This window comes from Alligator mississippiensis, chromosome 5, assembly GCF_030867095.1.
Source record: "Alligator mississippiensis isolate rAllMis1 chromosome 5, rAllMis1, whole genome shotgun sequence".
NCBI classification, from domain to species: Eukaryota; Metazoa; Chordata; order Crocodylia; family Alligatoridae; genus Alligator; species Alligator mississippiensis.
The window spans coordinates 23,522,894-23,540,320 of NC_081828.1; the positions used below are offsets into that span (position 1 = coordinate 23,522,894).

The window sequence follows — 17,427 nt, forward strand, 5'->3', positions numbered from 1 at the left end:
CGGAAAAGTGAAACCGGAAGTGCCTACCGTGGCACTTCCATTTTCATGGAGCCCTCATGGCCTGGGGGAAAGCAGCCTGCACTGCCAAGCCCCCATGGCCCGGGGGTCACAGCAAGCTGCGTGGGTCCCCCTTCCCTGTCCCTCAGGGTCCACAGGGCCCGTGGGAGGGGTGGTGATGCAGCAGGAGGGGCAGCAATGGAGTGGGAGGGGCGGCAACACCCAGATGTGGTGGGACAGGCAGAGGCCCAAACAGGCAAAGATCCCGGTTCGGGCCACTCAGTTATCCGGCATAGTTTGTTATCCAGCACCCTCCATTCCCCATGGGTGCCGGATAACAAATCTTTTACTGTATATGTGTAGTGCTTTTCTGCACAGTGATGAGACACTGCTAGGCAAAGCACAGCTTTCTTTTTGTTTGGGATGAACCCCCCCAAGATAACAGGATTTTTCATTTTTCCAGTAACTCACTGGAGCACTGAATAAACAGTGTGTGCACTCCGCATAAAAAATAGCTTCAGCCACAGGTCTGAGAATGCTGAATAGTTTTGACTTACAAATTAAATGTTCACAACAGTTTCCTTCTAAAATAAAAAGTAGTGATAAATATTCAGAAACCTTACATTTTCACTTTTTTCTGCTATCCAAAGCAACTAAGGTAGTATTATTATTTGGTACTAATTTTTTTGCTTGAAAATGTCAGCATTTTAAAACAACTCTGTTTTTATTGCATTTTTGTTCAGCTGTGGCTTATGAAAACATGGTTCACAAAAATGAGGTTTGTTTGCAATCAGACTTGGAATGAATCGTAATTAAAGCTGGATGCAAAATACTTAGAAGTGAATTGAATTATTCCCTATGATTTAATGGGCCTATAATCAGACTCCGTATTATGCAACAACATTCATCTAATTTATTCACCCCATCCAGAAGTACCTGACTTCATTTGTTTTTCCCAATAGTTTGATGCAGATAGAGATGAAGAGGAAGTGTTCTATGACATAAGTTTGGCTGTCGACAATAAGATATTTACTCACAAAGAGGCCGTGGCAGGTGAGTTACTGTACAAGTATAAAGAACTTCTTACTTCCAATAAAGTGTAGTAGAGATGTCTGTTTTTCATACCTCTCAAATATGGATAAACATACAACAGCAAACTCTTGAACAACATACGCAAACAGCTAAAATTCTGTTGGCATTTGAAAGCTTCATGAAAGCCTACAACAGGTCTTATTTTCCCCACATTCTGACATAGAATACAGTTTGGAATAAAAAAAATGAATAAAAATGTACCAGAAAGAGGAATTTAACACCAGCAAATTTCTTATTGAAAGTGGCAGTAAAACCTTTCAGCACAATATGTCTGCCCCTTGCAAAACAAACAGTTCTTACTATTTCTCATCCCTTCTGTGAATCACTTTTTGCATAAGCAGCTTTGAATGCAAGCTCTGATGGTCAGTTCTTGGATATAATGCCCCCCAAAAAATGGTTCTGTTTTTTGGTAAGTAGTCTTTGGTAGTCTTCAAGTCTCTTCAGGTTGATGTCTCATTTATTAAGGACCATGAAAGGACAGAACGGGCTTCTTTCCAGAGCAGAACAAGAACATGTACATTAACATTTTGCTGTGCTTCCATTGTCACATCTTATCAAGATGGCTACATAATTATGAGAGGAACAAAGTAAGGAGTGTACTAAGCTAACATTTCATTTATATACAAAACGAAATGGACATTTAGGGGCCTGGACCCATGATTTTTTGCAACTGTTAGAACTGTGATTTCAGGTCCAGGTGGTCAGTATTTTGTAGAACGAGTCCCCTAGTCCTAACCAATGAATTAAACTTTTAGTACTTATGACCACTTAGTGTCATTGGTTCAAAATCTATAGGCTGTAATAGGTGATATTGTACAGCAGGGTTTTTTTAAAGAGAAGTCTTATTTGCTCCCATTTGAATGGTTTCAAAGAAAGAGGCAGAAAGGGGCAAGGACTACCAAAAACATTGTTTTCATAGCTCAAAAACAAAGCAGGCAAAGCACCTAATGAAAAAAGTGCCCCTCAATAATTTCATTGTTTCACACTAGAATCCCTAGCTGCCTCCAGATAAATCAGATAGGTTGTGAGATTACTTTCCACTGTCTTGCAAAATGGCACAAAAATGCCAGCATGGGATAATTCCTTGTATAAATTGCCAAGCTTATTAAAAACAAACTAAATGTAGAGTAAACCACATAATTGAACCATCCTTTGTTGAAGGAAAAACCTGCCTGCCATAAATTAAGTAAATAAGATAGCTTTACTTGTAATCAAAAATGATCTTCTGGGAGTTGTCAAGAAAAAAGGCATTGATTAAGCAGAAAGAAATCTGGTAGGAGTAACAAATCTATTAGCTCCTTTCAACAAAGATGGGGATTCATTTCTGTCTTACATACAGACAGAAATGTAAATTCTCCAGCTGAATAATTTAACCTATAAAAAGAAATTGCTAGCAAGTCTGTCAGAGTTAGCAACCACTACAGCAGCTGTGGCATAAAAATCAAAGATCTGCACAACGTACAGCTAGTCACACAAGTACAGTACAAGGTAGCTAGGCACAAAAATCAACCACAGTGGTCCTCAGTTCAGAAAGAAGATAAAGCTTATTTGGTAGGGAGAAGAATGCTGAAAATAGTCCTACCAAAAAAAAGTTTCTAATAATAAGCTTACAGAGACAACTTACAAAGCTTTCTCGATTCAGTGATCTGATTCCCATTCCTTTATGCTTAGCCTTACACACAAAGTGAAGACATTAGCTCCAAACCTTCTATTGCATAATGATACTATAAGCTAGCACATGGAGTTAAATCGTACCTACCTGTGACCCAAGATTTCAGAAAATAAACATAGGAAAAAAAAATAAGTAGTACATAAGATCAAATGCTGACAACACTTAAAAGCTAAATAATTTGTACAAAATCAACAATGATCATGAATGTGATCTAGCACTTACAAGCCTGAGTCTACTTTTTTTAAAAATTATCCCCAAAATAAAATAGTTATCAGAAAACTCAAAAACTTTTTCCACCAAACATTTTTGCCCAAAGTGTGTTTCTGCACAAGCCCCTATTTCTGGTTTACTTATGGAGCAATAAGTTTATGCAACAAAAATTGCATTCCAAGGCTGTTTACACATGGGGAGACAAGAGCCTAATGTGTTGGGAACTACTTATATCAGTCTGACACAGAAAAGTTTTAGAGAACTCGCATAATGGTTATCAGCCTATCCTGGATGTGAGATCTCTGTGGGAGATCCCAGAAAGCACAAGGTGATATTGTCACCAACAAAGTAATCTCTATTCAGTGTTTTTACAGGCACCATAGATTCAGATTGCCAAAACTTCATATATGAGGGAGGCAGCAGATAGCATTGCTGCTCCTCCAAGTGCCCATCAATAGTTGAGAATGAGCACTGTGATATATGCTGAGAAGGATTTTTGCCTTTAGCCTTTCTTGTTCCATAGCACAGGGACCTTGTAATATGGCTTCATTCTCCTTCTGAATAGGCATTTAAAATGAGGTAATCTGGTTACCAAGTTAAAAATAACTTTGTGTCCATTAGGATTAACATGGTGCGTCTACATGAGACATTTACTGCAGCTGACTAATTAGCTCCACAGTAAATGTCTCATGTCTACATGTGCAGTGCTATTATGCAGGAGTGAACTACTTAAGTCTGCAGCAGGATAGTATTTGTAAATACTCTGCAGCAATGCATGTGTAGATGCTGGAGGGGCTGGCTAGGGCATGAGGCTGCTTCAGTGCAGGGGCTTCCTGCCAGCTAGCCCTGTACTGGAGCACCCTCATGTCCCAGCCAGTCCCTTCACAGCATGTTCAGCTGAGTCAGATCAACCCCATGCTGGGAGGCTGACCCACCCTGGTCCCCTGCCAGCCAGGGCTGCTCTAACCCAGCTCAATGTGCTGTGGTCCTAGGTGCACATGTAAATGCAGCACCGGAAGCAATAAACTCTGGCGTAAACTGTGCCAGAGTTTATTCAGTTGAATTAATTGCATGTGTTGATGCATCCATAAAATAACAATCAAATTAAATGTTCTTTGCTTGTTTAAGAGACATTTCTAAAGAAAAAATATTTAGCCCCAGTTCAGTTGGTCTTTTAAACCTCTTAAAAACAATGGAGATGAAATGTCTAAGCACACTTAGTTCTTTATGTCATCATAATTGACAAACCAGAATTGTGTTCCTCTTACAAGATGCATTTGCAACCAACTATGCAACAAATACTTAGAGAAGAAAAAAAAAGAAACTGTGTTTTTTGTGGGTTATAATGATGGTCTTCTTCACTGTTGCCTTTCATGATATATTAAGGCTGTTGCCAAGGACAACAACCTGTCATGAAATTCCACTGTAGAAGATTGCAGTAAGGTGTGTATTAGAAGCATCTTACTGAAAGCAAAAATGAAACTGCTATCATTCTAGGGCCAAATCAGTCCTTTAATAAATTGATTTTTATTACAGTATGTTCCTCTTGAAGATTGTTTCACAAGTGTTACTCCAGCTCAAAATGGTAATATTTAAGATTTATTAAAAGGTTTTTAGACAATTTTTTTATGCAATGCAAGTTCTATGTAAAAATATAAAAAGATGGTTTATTGTGTTAAGTTTAACAGGTTTGCCTACAGATTAAAAAATACAAACACAAACAGTTCAAAGAGCCTGCTTAACCAATTTGCATCAATGTAAATGCAAGGAGCTGGCAAGCATCATAGGAGATGGCAAGCATCATAGCTCAGCCCCTGGCACGGCTCTTCAGGAACTCCTGGTGCTCTAGTGAAGTGCCCAAAGATTGGAAGAAGGCCAATGTGGTGCCTATTTTCAAGAAAGGGAGGAAAGTGGATCCGGCAAACTACAGGCCCATCAGCCTGACCTCTATCCTGGGGAAGGTCTTGGAAAAGATTATCAAGGAGGCCATTCTTAACAGGCTAGCTGATGGCAACATCCTGAGGGATAGCCAGCATGGGTTTGTTGTGGGTAGGTCTTGCTTGACCAATCTCATTTCCTTTTATGACCAGGTGACCTATCACCTGGACAAGGGGGAAGAGATTGATGTCATATATCTCGACTTTAAAAAAGCCTTTAATCTGGTATCCCATGATCACCTCTTGGCAAAACTGGCTAACTGCGGCCTCAACCTCACCACGATCCGCTAGCTGGGGAATTGGCTCCGCAGCAGGACCCAGAGGGTGATGGTTGATGGAAGTCAATTGTCATGGTGCCCTGTGACCAGTGGGGTGCCTCAAGGCTCTGTCCTAGGGCCTACACTGTTTAACATCTTCATCAATGATGTAGACATTGGTGTCAGAAGCAGACTGGCCAAGTTTGCCAATGACACCAAACTCTGGGGTAAAGTACCCACACCTGAGGACAGGAGGGTGATCCAGGCAGATCTTGACAGGCTCATGAAATGGGCAGATGAGAACCTGATGGTGTTCAACACCAAAAAACGCAAGGTTCTCCACCTTTGGAGGAAAAACCTGCAGCACGCTTATAGGCTCAGCAGTGCTATGGTGGTTAGTACTACAGATGAAAGGGACCTGGGGGTCATGATTAACCACAAGATGAACATGAGCCTTTAATGTGATGCTGCAGCTAGTAAAGTGAGCAAAACCCTGGCTTGCATCCATAGATGGTTCTCAAGCAAATCCCAGGACGTCATTCTCCTGTTGTACTCAGCCTTGGTGGGGCCGCAGCTGGAGTACTGTGTCCAGTTTTGGGCTCCAAAATTCAAAAAGGATGTGGAGAAGCTTGAGAGAGTGCAGAGGAGAGCCACGCGCATGATCAGAGGTCAGGAAAACAGACCTTATGATAAGAGGCTAAGAGCTATGGGACTCTTCAGCCTGGACAAGCGTAGGCTCAGAGGTAATCTGGTGGCCACCTACAAAATTATCGGGGTGCTCACCAGGATCTGGGGGAACATTTGTTCACCAGAGCGCCCCAAGGGATGACAAGGCCGAATGGTCACAAACTCCGCCATGACTGTTTCAGGCTGGATATAAGAAAGAACTTCTTTACTGTCCGAGCCCCCAAGGTTTGGAATAGTCTGCCACCAGAGGTGGTTCAAGCACCCACTTTGAATGCCTTCAAGAGAGATTTGGATGTTTATCTTGCTGGGATCCTATGATTCCTGCTGACTTCCTGCCCCTGGGGCAGGGGCCTAAACTTGATCCTCCGGGGTCCCTTCCAGCATTAGTGTATATGAAATTTATGAAATCTAATGTTCCTCCCTTTTTATGGCAAGTTAAATTAATCACAGTCAAATTTAGATAGATTAGTACAGTTCAGCTCTGTGATATAACTGAACATAGTGAATTGAAGAAAAACAATGGTTGTTATCTACATTCATGAAAAACTGCTGGTTAATACATTTTCAGTCAATGTGAACTGCACCTTGTTACAGATGGTCATACAATGCTTTTGTGCACCTCTCAAGATCAAAACAGACATCAGCAAACCAAGGTCCCACACTGACCTGTGCCTGTATGGAAGTACAGTTTAGCCTAAGTCCTGGTGTAGAGGCATGGGGTGCTGGAGATTCCCTGGGTCCCATGCTACCCTGTACCTTTACATGAAGCACAGGACCTGTGTGGGCTTTCCCTGCTTATGGAGCCTCATTCTTGAGATTCCCCAAAGTGGCTTTCTATTAGCAGAGTAAGCTGGGTAGTAGGGCTGTGCAAAGCTTTGGTCCCTGATTCAATTTGGCAGAGATTCGGCCCAATTCAGTGGCCAAATCTCCAAATCCAAATTGAATCAGAGGACCTTTTAATCTCTCCAAATCGAATCAGAACCCTCCAAATCAATTTGGAGAGATTCTGAGATTCAGACATAGACACAGCTTTGCGATGCTGGGGTGCATGGATTGTCCCACATAAGTGAAAGAGGCTCCCCAGCACGCTCAACTGCAGACCCAGTAGTGGACCAGAAGCACTTCCGGTCCACTTCCGGGTCTGCAGGAGAGCACTCTGGAGGGCCCCCCACACACCCCCCGGGTCAGTGACTGGTGTCTCCTGGGTCTGGGGGGGCATGCAGTGTCCCCCCCATGGCTGATTGCCGAGCTGCAGGGGTGCAAAGGAGCAGAAGTGCTTCCTGTCCGCTTCCAGGTTTGCCGCCGAGCACATGCTGCCCCCCACACTTGTGTAGGATACTCTATCTGCCCCAGCCTAGCAGCGATCACAAGCCATGCCTGGTACCTCGAGGTATGTAGAAAAAACATTTAGAGCTGTGTCTATGTCTAAATCGCTGATTCTCCAAATCAGCATCGAATCTCCAAATTCAGATTTGGCCGAATCGAGTCAGGGACAGTGATCCAAATCAATTAATTGAATCACTGTCCCTGATTTGGGCCGAATCCAAATTGAATAGGGCCCGCTTCGCACACCCCTACTGGGCAGTTGCCCCAGATGCTTGAGAAGTCTGATCCTGCACAGCAGTTCCCAGGTTGTGCAGAATTGGGCCCCCCAAAGCCCCAGAGCTCCTGGAGAGCATAGCTGCCCCCCACCACCACAAACACACAGCAAATAAATGTCCACTACAATAATGAGTCACTATTTAACACTACCTTTTGTCATGCTGCTTATGTGGTGCAACAAAGGATAGAAGCATCTATTTGCTCACCATTTATGCCACCATAAAATTTTTATGGTGGCACAAATGCAATGTCAAGTGACTTCTGTTTCTACCCTTAGGCCTTTCAACAATACACACACAGGCACATGCACTTGTTTTTGTACATCACATCTGTACAGTGGAGCTTGTGTGGTCTTTGGCACTGGGCTGCCTTTCTGTACTGTATTTATCGAAATCCAGGACAACTGTGAATTTAAGAGCTACCCTCTTCCTCCCCACCCCTGTAGTTAGATTCTATTAATGGAAAATATAAATTTGTTATAATTTTTTCCATGTAAATAAGGGGAAATTAGGAAAACAAAGGGTAGAGAAGTGGGGGGGGCGGGAGGAATGAGGGAGAAATAAGCCAAAGTAAGTTAGGGAGACATTACTGTAGTTGAGTTCTCCAAGGTAGAAAAGAGACAGTCTGTGAAAAAGTAAATATCTGGAAATTAGGAAGACAAAGGGTAGAAAAGGAGGGGAGGAGAGGAAGTGGGAAAAGAAAATTGTAAAAGGTCAGGTCAGGCAGGTACCCAGTGAATCAGATGTCAGGCATGTTGTAATATGTCATAAACCCAATGTCTATATTGAGTACATGATCTTTTGTATCCAGTAGATTTATGAAATGAAGCTCGTAGGCTCATCAATGAAAGGTGTTTTGTAAGTTCCCTTTGAGGATTAGAACTGAGTGGTCAGAGAGGGAGTGATTGTCTTGTAAGAAGTGGGCACCCACAGGTAATTGGATGTTTTTCACTTTGACGGATTTTCGGCATGCATTCATTCTGGTGCACAATTGTTGTTTGGTTTCTCCTACATATTTTCCGTCAGGGCATTTGGTGCACTGGATGAGATATATAACATTTCTGGACGTGCAGGTGTAAGATCCAGGAATGGTGATGGTTCTGTTGTGGGGTGTGGTTATTGTGGGAGTGGTGGAGATGTGTTGACAGGTTTTGCATTTCTTGTCCTAGCATGGTTTAGATCTATTCGGTGTGTTTTGAGCCATAGGAAGTTTGCTTCTGGCGATGAGGTTAGAAAAGCTGGTACTTGTTTAAAGGTTAGGATGGGTAGTTCTGGAAAGATCTCAAAAATTGGGTCTTCTTCTAGTATGGGTTGCAGCTGTTGGAGGATTTTCCATATATATTCCAGGGAAGGGTGGTATGTCATTACTAATGGTGTGCGATTCATGGGGATTCTCTTTTTGTACTGCAGCAAATCTTCACGTGGTATTTGGGTGGCTCTTTCAAAAGTATGATCTATCTTTCTTGAGGTGTGTCCTTGTTGGGTGAAGGGCCTTTTGAGGTGGCAATCACAGGTATTCTCCTCAGTGCAAATTCAGTGGTATTGGAGCACTTGGCTGTAAATTACAGCTTTCTTTCTCAGAAAGAAGGGTCTTAGAATCTCTAAGATTCCCTATGCCTGAAGAAGGGTGTTTGGGTCCCAAAGCTTGCAAACAACTACTCAGTTGGTCTAATAAAAGATATCACATCTACCCAAAGAAGTGTGTCTGTTTTTTTGTGACACCTTAATGTGCATTAAAAGAGGCTAATGTATAGACGTGCCTTATAAGACTGCAGGTGCATCTACATTCATTAATGTGCTTTAAGTAATGCACATTAAATCTAGTACCTTTGGGTATTTATACACATACTTTCTTTCCAACAATGCACTGGAGATCCACCACTTTGATTAAACGAGTCTGCTCCGCACGCAAGTGGGGAAAAACTTCACTGCACCACGTGCAGTTGTATAAGCAGTGAAATGTGCATCAGCACACAGAAAATGGCAATGGTGCACTTTTGAAATAAAGCACCTCCAAGGTGTTTTAGTTCAAAAGCGTTCTGCCGCCATTTTGTCAGCACTGACGTGCATTTTGCCACTTATACAACTGTATGCATTGCAGCACCAGGTGCTTTTCAAAGCACCCAGGACTGTTTTTTTACATTTTTTTTTTTTTTACACACTTAAATGTGTAAAAATGCCCTCTGTTGTAGGCATTTGTGAAGTACTAGAAGTGCTAGAAATTGTGAAGTCTAGAAGCGAAGTGCTAGAAAAATGTGCATCAGCCTATTTTAATGCACGTTACCTAAAGACCATGTTTTTTTGTGATGCTTTAATGTACATTAAAATAGGATAATGCACATTAAAATGCATGTGTAGATGCACCCTATAATCAGTACCTAAGGCTATACAGTCAGTACCTTGATTGGAAGATCTAATAAAGAAGTTAAATGAACTGGATAGTTTTGAAAATGGACACAACTGTAATTTAATCCGCTCCACTTTTCACTTAGGAAAACATAATGGACATGAAAATTTGCTTGTTTCTTTTCCCTGAACCTCTGTGACCCTAGTATATATGTATATGGCAAAATTGAAAGTGATATTTAGATTATAAATGCATCTTTTCAGATCAGGTCTTGGCTTTCAGATTCTATGTCCCTTTTTCAGGACAGTATTGAGTCAGGAGGTTTACTCAGATACGTACATGTAGATCTAATGTAAAATGTCATGTACTTAAAACAAGTGTTTAAATGTTGTGCTGGAACTGGGCAATGCATTTGAAAGGAAAGGTAAGAGAATGCACCACGTAAAGAGCTGCCTCATTGCAATAAGTATATTGCATAAGTACTTGTATCCCATATTTCAGTATTCAAGCTTAACCATTCTATAATTTTTATATTAAAAGTGAATTAAAAATTATTGACACAGCTCAGTGTATTACTAAAACACTGGCACTGAAATAGGTTGAACAACAATGAACATACACTGATGTTCAAACAAAACATTTGCAAAGTCTTCTCTTCTCCACTGACTTAATACATTTTAAATTAGGATTCATTGCTTCCCTTTTGATAACTGATGAGAGTATCACCAGTGCTACATAAACTGATACCTTTCCTAAACCTTGGTATGCAGGGTTTCCAGCAAACCCGAGTTGAATTTTAGATCACCCTCCCTCCCTCAGTATCCCTTGTCATAGTTCAAGATCTTTCCATTCAGTCATTTCCATTATTCTACGGATTGAATATGATGGTCATTTTAGTGAATAGACAGTCAACTACCCTTTCCACTTAAAACCCATAGGTTAGTTACTACATTAGAGGATGGATACAGCAAGATAGGAATGCTTCCTTCTAAAATAGTTAGACTGGGATGAATAGGTTGCTAATCTCCCCTTCCACCAATGCAGCAGAAATGGTATTTCTGGCTGCCTCTTGCTTTGTCTTATTTGAGAACAACCTCTAACTTCACTGCAGGCCATCCTCTTTTAGGTTTATTTTTAGATGACCCAGCAAAATTGCAATTCTCTGTAAAATATTCACTACAGATAGCTTAGCTTTTGTCAAGCTAAGCTCAGAAGAAAAAGAAAAAAAAGAACCTCTTTGGGAAGAGGAAGGAGCATCCTCGGGGAAACTAGGTTCACAATTTGAAGAGAAACAGCCTTAAACACTTGGTTGTGTTAAAAATACATACCATTGTCTTCTGTTATTTGCATGACTTATGTTTGACTGAGGACCTTCAGAAATAAATTCTTCTAGCCACAAGTGTAAGAGCGAATACTGCCAGGTTGGCAAGCATGGAATATACTGTAAGCATGAAATACAATTATGCATTCTTTGCCATTGGCAGAGTCAACGGAAAGTAACACTCGATTCATTTATACGGTCAATACACTCACATATCTCACAATGACCACTAACTTTCACCCTGCTCTTTGTATTATTATTTGTAACACAAGATTTACTGTAACAAGCAGATCTTTTCATTAAATAGGTCACAAAACATACGTATCAAGTATAGAATGCTGTATACAACTATTGGATGTTATATGGCAAAGAAACTTTTCCTTTTCTAGTCATTGTAATAACCTGTAACAGTATACAAGAACATTAAAAAAAAAAGCAGATGGTGAGTCAAATCCCTCTTTGGTGTAACTCTCAAAGTCACTGAAGTTACATCAGTGATGCATTTGGCAGTTGTTATAATATGGATTACAAATTAAGCATCACTGGAATAATCACTTCTACAGGGCTTAATTGTTTTAGGCTAGAAAGAGACATCATCTATGGAGCAGGATCAGCTGTACTAGGATGTGTTCCTGCACAGCTGATCTGCTTCATTAGCATCTACAGATGTTGCCAGGGCGGATGTCCTGCAGGGTCAGACCCTGCTCACCCAGGGCTTCAGGGGCCCAATCCTGTGGGACAATAGCCCCAGGTGCCAAGCTCCTGACTCAGGGCACAGCAGTGAGATACATGTCCTGAGGAAATCCCTGGCAAGGGATCCCTACACGTGGGGTAACCCCTATGCAGGTTCTCGCGCATGCCAGATGTGCTTCTTGAATCCCTGCTTATGTTCTGTCTTCAGTGTCTACCTCACCCTTTACACAGATTATTTTTAACATTTACATAGTAATAAACAAAAACAGCTGATGCTTCAGGGCATCTGGCATGAATGAAATTGTAAGGCTTATTGTGGACTATGCACAAAAAGATGGCTATCCAGATAGCAGCTTCAACAGTGAGAAAACCATTCCACCAAGATCAGTAGTATGCTGAAGTCTGTCATTAGTAGTGCCTGTGCTCCCAACAGTCTTGCACTGTATTGCCAAGTATAGACATTACACTTTTTTACCAGTGTAAGTTATCAGAAACTGGTCTATGTCCAGAACAGAACAGAAGTTTGGCACACAGATTGGTTTAAAAATGACAGAACTCAGTCTAAGATTTGCCCCACACCCCAAAGGGAAAAAGTGTTTTCTTTTCACTATCTAACTAAACTATTGCACTTACAAAAAACCACGTAACTTAGATTGATTCTGCTTTGGGCTTTTTGAATATCTGTACCTAACCTATGTGTAAACATACAGACAAGAACATAATTTCCTCTTCCTTGTCCACTTCTTGCTCAACTGATGACAGCATAACACAATAGAAATTACATTTTTATCTATTCTAGTGGTTTCCACTGCACCCTTTTAAGTAGACGACATTTAGACTCACATGAATTGTAGCCAGGTAGTTGGTAGAGTTTACTGGTGCAGCATAGAATGAACCTCAGCACTGTGTTCTGGGAGTGGGTGCGGACTTTTGATTTCTTCATTGTTTGAACCTGTTCTATCAGCTCCTTTCAAACTCTATGCACTACTGGAAAAGTGACAGGTTGAGGAGTTAAACAAGCATATCCCTAACAAATATACCACATCTTATTTTTGATCAGTTCACTGAAAATACAAATGGCATTAAACTAGAAGATGTGGACATTTCTATGTTATCAGAAACTCAAGAATCCTGTAATTAGGCATATAATAAGCACTGAAACTTTCACATATACCAAATAGTGATACCCTCTGCTGAGCTATAAATAAGGCTAAATTATAAAAGGCATGGGAAGTCTTTCCTTTCCTCAGCACACAAGGGACTAGCATATAACATGCTCCTAGTCCTGGGGTTGTTAATAGAAAAAGTGAGTGTTTCTGGGCTTCAGAGGGAAGACCATGTCTTTACGTCCCTGTACATATGGACAGCTGGATTAGAGGGTTGGTGGCTGATCCCACTTTGGCAGTGGGCACACCCAATACCTGTAGCAGTGCTGAGGAATCTACCTTCTGCAGTCATTTATATCAAAGCGAAGTGAGCATAAATTTCTTCCATTCTGGTTTACTGATGTCTACACAAAATAAATCATGTCTTTCCCCATCAGTCAGTGAGACCTTTCTCTTTCCCCCCAAAAAATCAGGCTATCGTTCTTCACTATGTTAACAGTAAATAAAAATTCCAATTATATTTTTATGGTGCACTGCATGGCATCACTTTGCAGAACACACAAAAAATAACCTGCCAATGATAGGCCACTTCTAATAACTGCTTATTAGTAGCATTTGTTGCAGCCTTTAATAGACTTTCCTATAGAAACAACATGTTTATTAGAATTCTTTCACATACAAATAATTTCCTGGGTAGTATTTTTTTACGTGTGTATTTGCTGTGTTCACATACACATACACACCATTGAAGGAGCTGGATTGAGATCACTTTTCCACTATGCAAAGTGAAACCTTCCAGTTCATATCTGAAGTTGTTTTCTTTCCTATTTTAGGGTCAAATGAACTCGATCGCAGTCTGATTATGGATTCTGGAGATATGCTTGATACTGAATTTGACTTTGAAGATCAGGTAACTGCTTATAGTTTCTGTGTGGGTCTGTCTCTCGTATACACACCCCCCCTTTCTGGACACTACTTTCTAGCTCATACATGTTTAGTAACTACTATTTTCCCTGAGAAACATAGATTTAATGTCTAACATACTTAAGGGCATACTTTTGCACCTTTTAACAATATTTGTCCTTTCAAAGTACTGATCCACTGGTTTCCTTTAACCCTGTCTGCTGCAAATGCCTCTTTACTTTCACAGCCTTATATATTCTCCCCCTTCTAGTCTTATTCATCTTTTGCCCCCCAGTTCATCAACTGTTCTTTTCAGCTCTTCAAACTCTCAGTGTTGTGCCTGTGTTTATGCTCTAAACTTGAAAGGCTCTTGCTTGTTGTCTACCAACCAGCCTGCCCCTGCCTCCTACTCGTTTCTTAAAGATGCAGATAGAAGTGACAATTTTTGCCCAATCTGGCCACAGAGAGTGGTCTATAGCTATGACCAAACACAAATGCACAGCTGCAAACTATTTAAAAAATGGCTGATCCAGCTAAAATCTGAACTTTCATTGCATGAGGGTTCAAATGGAGACGTTTCAAAAAAATAGCATCATTTGTAACTGCCTCCCAGCCTGTTGCTGTTTTTTGAATGGGAGCGGGGAAAGGGAGCAGAGGGAGTTCATGTCTGGAGTTTTTTTAGTTCCCTGCTGGAGGGTATGACAAATGTATTGAAGCCTCCCTCCAAGTGGGGGGGAGGGGGGGAGGCTCCAATTCACCCAGCCCACCCTCCAGTGCCAGCTGGGAAACCACTAGAACGAGCAACCTCTGCTCCCTTTCCCCCATCCCATTCTGAAATAGGGACAGGCTGGGAGAGAAGAGAGGCCATTGCTAGGAGAAACTGGATGCAAGCTGGCAGCCAGCAGCTGATTCCCCTCCCCCCTTGAATCAACAGTGAACTTCTGTTAGGTCCAGGGGATCTTTGTAACTCAGAACACTTCCTGCAATGTGTCGTGAGTTACATCAAAGAGCTGCACTTCTGTCTGTGCCCTCTAAGTTTAAAACCTGTTCTTTTATCAGTCCCTCTTGAATTAACATCTTCATCAATGAGGTCTCTGAAGTTTCCTTTGTCATTACCTTGGCTGGGTTAACCTTTAATCTTTAGAGCAGGAGAAGGGTCTTTTATGCTCTGGAAAGCAGAGGATATGTTTATATTTTGTATTTTGTATAGCAGATATACATACTCCTGACAAATTATGAACCTATAGAGAACTGTCCATGTTGGTCTACAATATGCGCAAAATAAAACAAATTGTTTAAAAAGAGTCTTTTTATGCATCTCACAAATACCTACCAATGGTAATGGGAACAAGTATATCCAAATTTAAGTAACTGGTAATTTTAAAGTAAGCTATTTATGCTTACTATGTAAGTGATATATTTTTAATGAAGAATGAAAGAATATTCAATTTTTTCATGTTTTTTGGGCGGTTTTTTATTAACCACCCCCACCCCACCCCAACACCCGCCCCCCAGGAAAACTGATCAAGATAAAATTAAAAAACACCAAAAACAAAACAAAAAAACCCACTGATTGTATTTTACTCATTATGAATGCAATTTCTTTCACCAGATGCACGATAGACATTTTGCAGTAGCAGGAAAAAACAATCCTCCCCAGAAGCACTTTACAAACTAAGTTCAGGCATGACACAAGAGAGAAAAATACATAAAAAGCAAAGAAAGTGATTGGGACCAAGGTTACAGTCATCAGGGTTACAGCTTACTCAGTAAATACAAGTATTGAACCAAAAACCTAAATTAGAAGTTATCCATAATAATATATCAAGAAAAATTAGCTAAATTACTAGAATACAAGAGTGAAAAACTGCTTGCATTCAGTGATTAAACTGATTTTGATTATGACAGTGACATAATACTCCATTGACTTATCAAATGACACATACTATTCATGAATGGTCTCAAGCACCAACAACCTTTACAATGAGACTCTCAAGTGAGATAGGAATATACGTCTACATATTAGCGTGCTACGCAAGGATGTTATTTCATAAAAGAGCTGTCATGAAGAATGCGGGGGCTCAGAGGGATGGTTTCCAAGCAACCTTACGCAGGTACTAAAAAAAAGATGTTTAGATTTAGCAGAAGTTCTAGGTAGCCATTGAGCAACATGAATTAGCAGCATTTGTACATTACTACTACCAGCATGTATTCTTCATTGGGACAGATCCTCAGCTGGGACTGATCAGCACTTGATACAGCTGAAATGAGGGCACAAAGATGCCCTTTATGTCTGTACGGTGCTGGGGGTTCTCCTGGCCGGAATGATTCTTGGCATATGTTACAACAGCTGAGAATTCCTCAGCTGCATACTCTTTCATCTAGAATTGCTCTTGCACTGGCAGTTGATGGTGCAAGGGGAAAGGAAGGTATCATCAGTATGGTTCTGTCACCCTAGGATTTCCTACCTGCAGGAAATTTTCAAGCCTACAGCTAAGCTGACTCCAAGAATGCTTTGTATCAGAGGTACAGTATGGCAGCAGTAATGCCGGTGGTCAAAATCGTTTTGTATGTTTAATAAAAAAATAATGTATATTTCTAAAAATAATTTCTAACATATATTAAATTCAAAATAATCTATTATAACTAATCTGAAAGCAAGTTGCCTGTTCCCAACCTGCTGTTTAAGAATGCTCCAGGAGTCTAAATATTTGCATTCAATAAGGTCCCAAAACACTGCAAGGCAGCACAAGGGGAATCACACAGATTGCATAAATTTGTAAAAGCAGATTTCTACATGAGAATGCTATTTCCATTCCTTCATTATTCCAGCTCAGCCCTGTAACTAGCAGAGCTAATATATGACAAATGGAGTTGGCAGGTATTTTAGAATCAATGCCAAGTGCGTGATTCAGAAAAGAGCCATACAGTTTACCTTGCTCCAAATTTCTTGTAAAATAATGAACGGAAATTCCATTTAACTTTAAGCCCAGTCTTTCTCTGATGTATTGTCCCTAAAAGCAGAGAATTTTTACAACTGTTCAGTTCTGACTGTTCCTTTTTGGCCCAAGATCTCTAGGCACATCAGAACATAGATACAATTATAGATATGCAATTATCACAGACTGCAGCTTATGCCAATTATGAGGTAGAACTTGAAGCTATTAAATTTTCTTCCATTGCCAAAAGTCTTCCTAGACTGGGATGTTTGGGACAGACTTGGGAGTTTATGCATTCTGCTTGATCAGATATAAAAGGAAACTACAGTGTGCTCCTTTTCAATCCATAGCCTCCAGTCTGAAAAGAAAGGCTATGTATTTAGCCAGAGTATTCACTTACCTAAGCACAGTGTAGGCCAGTGATGGCCAATCTTTTTGGCAAGTGTACTTCCTCCCACCCCCATCAGTGCTACTATCAGCACTGGAGCTGGTTGCACATATCTGTGGGGTGGACCTCTCAGTGGCTGCTCCAGTGCTTTGTTTACTCTCCCCTCCATATACTACTGGACATGGACACAGAGCTGTGCCTCCTGTGATAAAAAAAAAAATCCCCAGGGGTAATGCTGTTCTACTCAAGCCGTCACCACCCAGACACTACTGTGACA

The 17,427-nt window shown here is 40.8% G+C and overlaps 1 protein-coding gene across 2 annotated transcripts in view; it reads left to right on the forward strand.

Moving 5' to 3' along the window:
- The window catches only part of AK5 (adenylate kinase 5), a 168,044-nt gene that overhangs the window by 92,183 nt on the left and 58,434 nt on the right, over positions 1-17,427 (forward strand). For both annotated transcript variants that reach the window (XM_019489096.2, XM_014593846.3), the window contains exons 7-8: positions 960-1,050; positions 13,754-13,830. In XM_019489096.2, the coding sequence (XP_019344641.1) occupies positions 960-1,050; positions 13,754-13,830 (168 nt within the window). The remainder of the gene's footprint in view (positions 1-959; positions 1,051-13,753; positions 13,831-17,427) is intronic.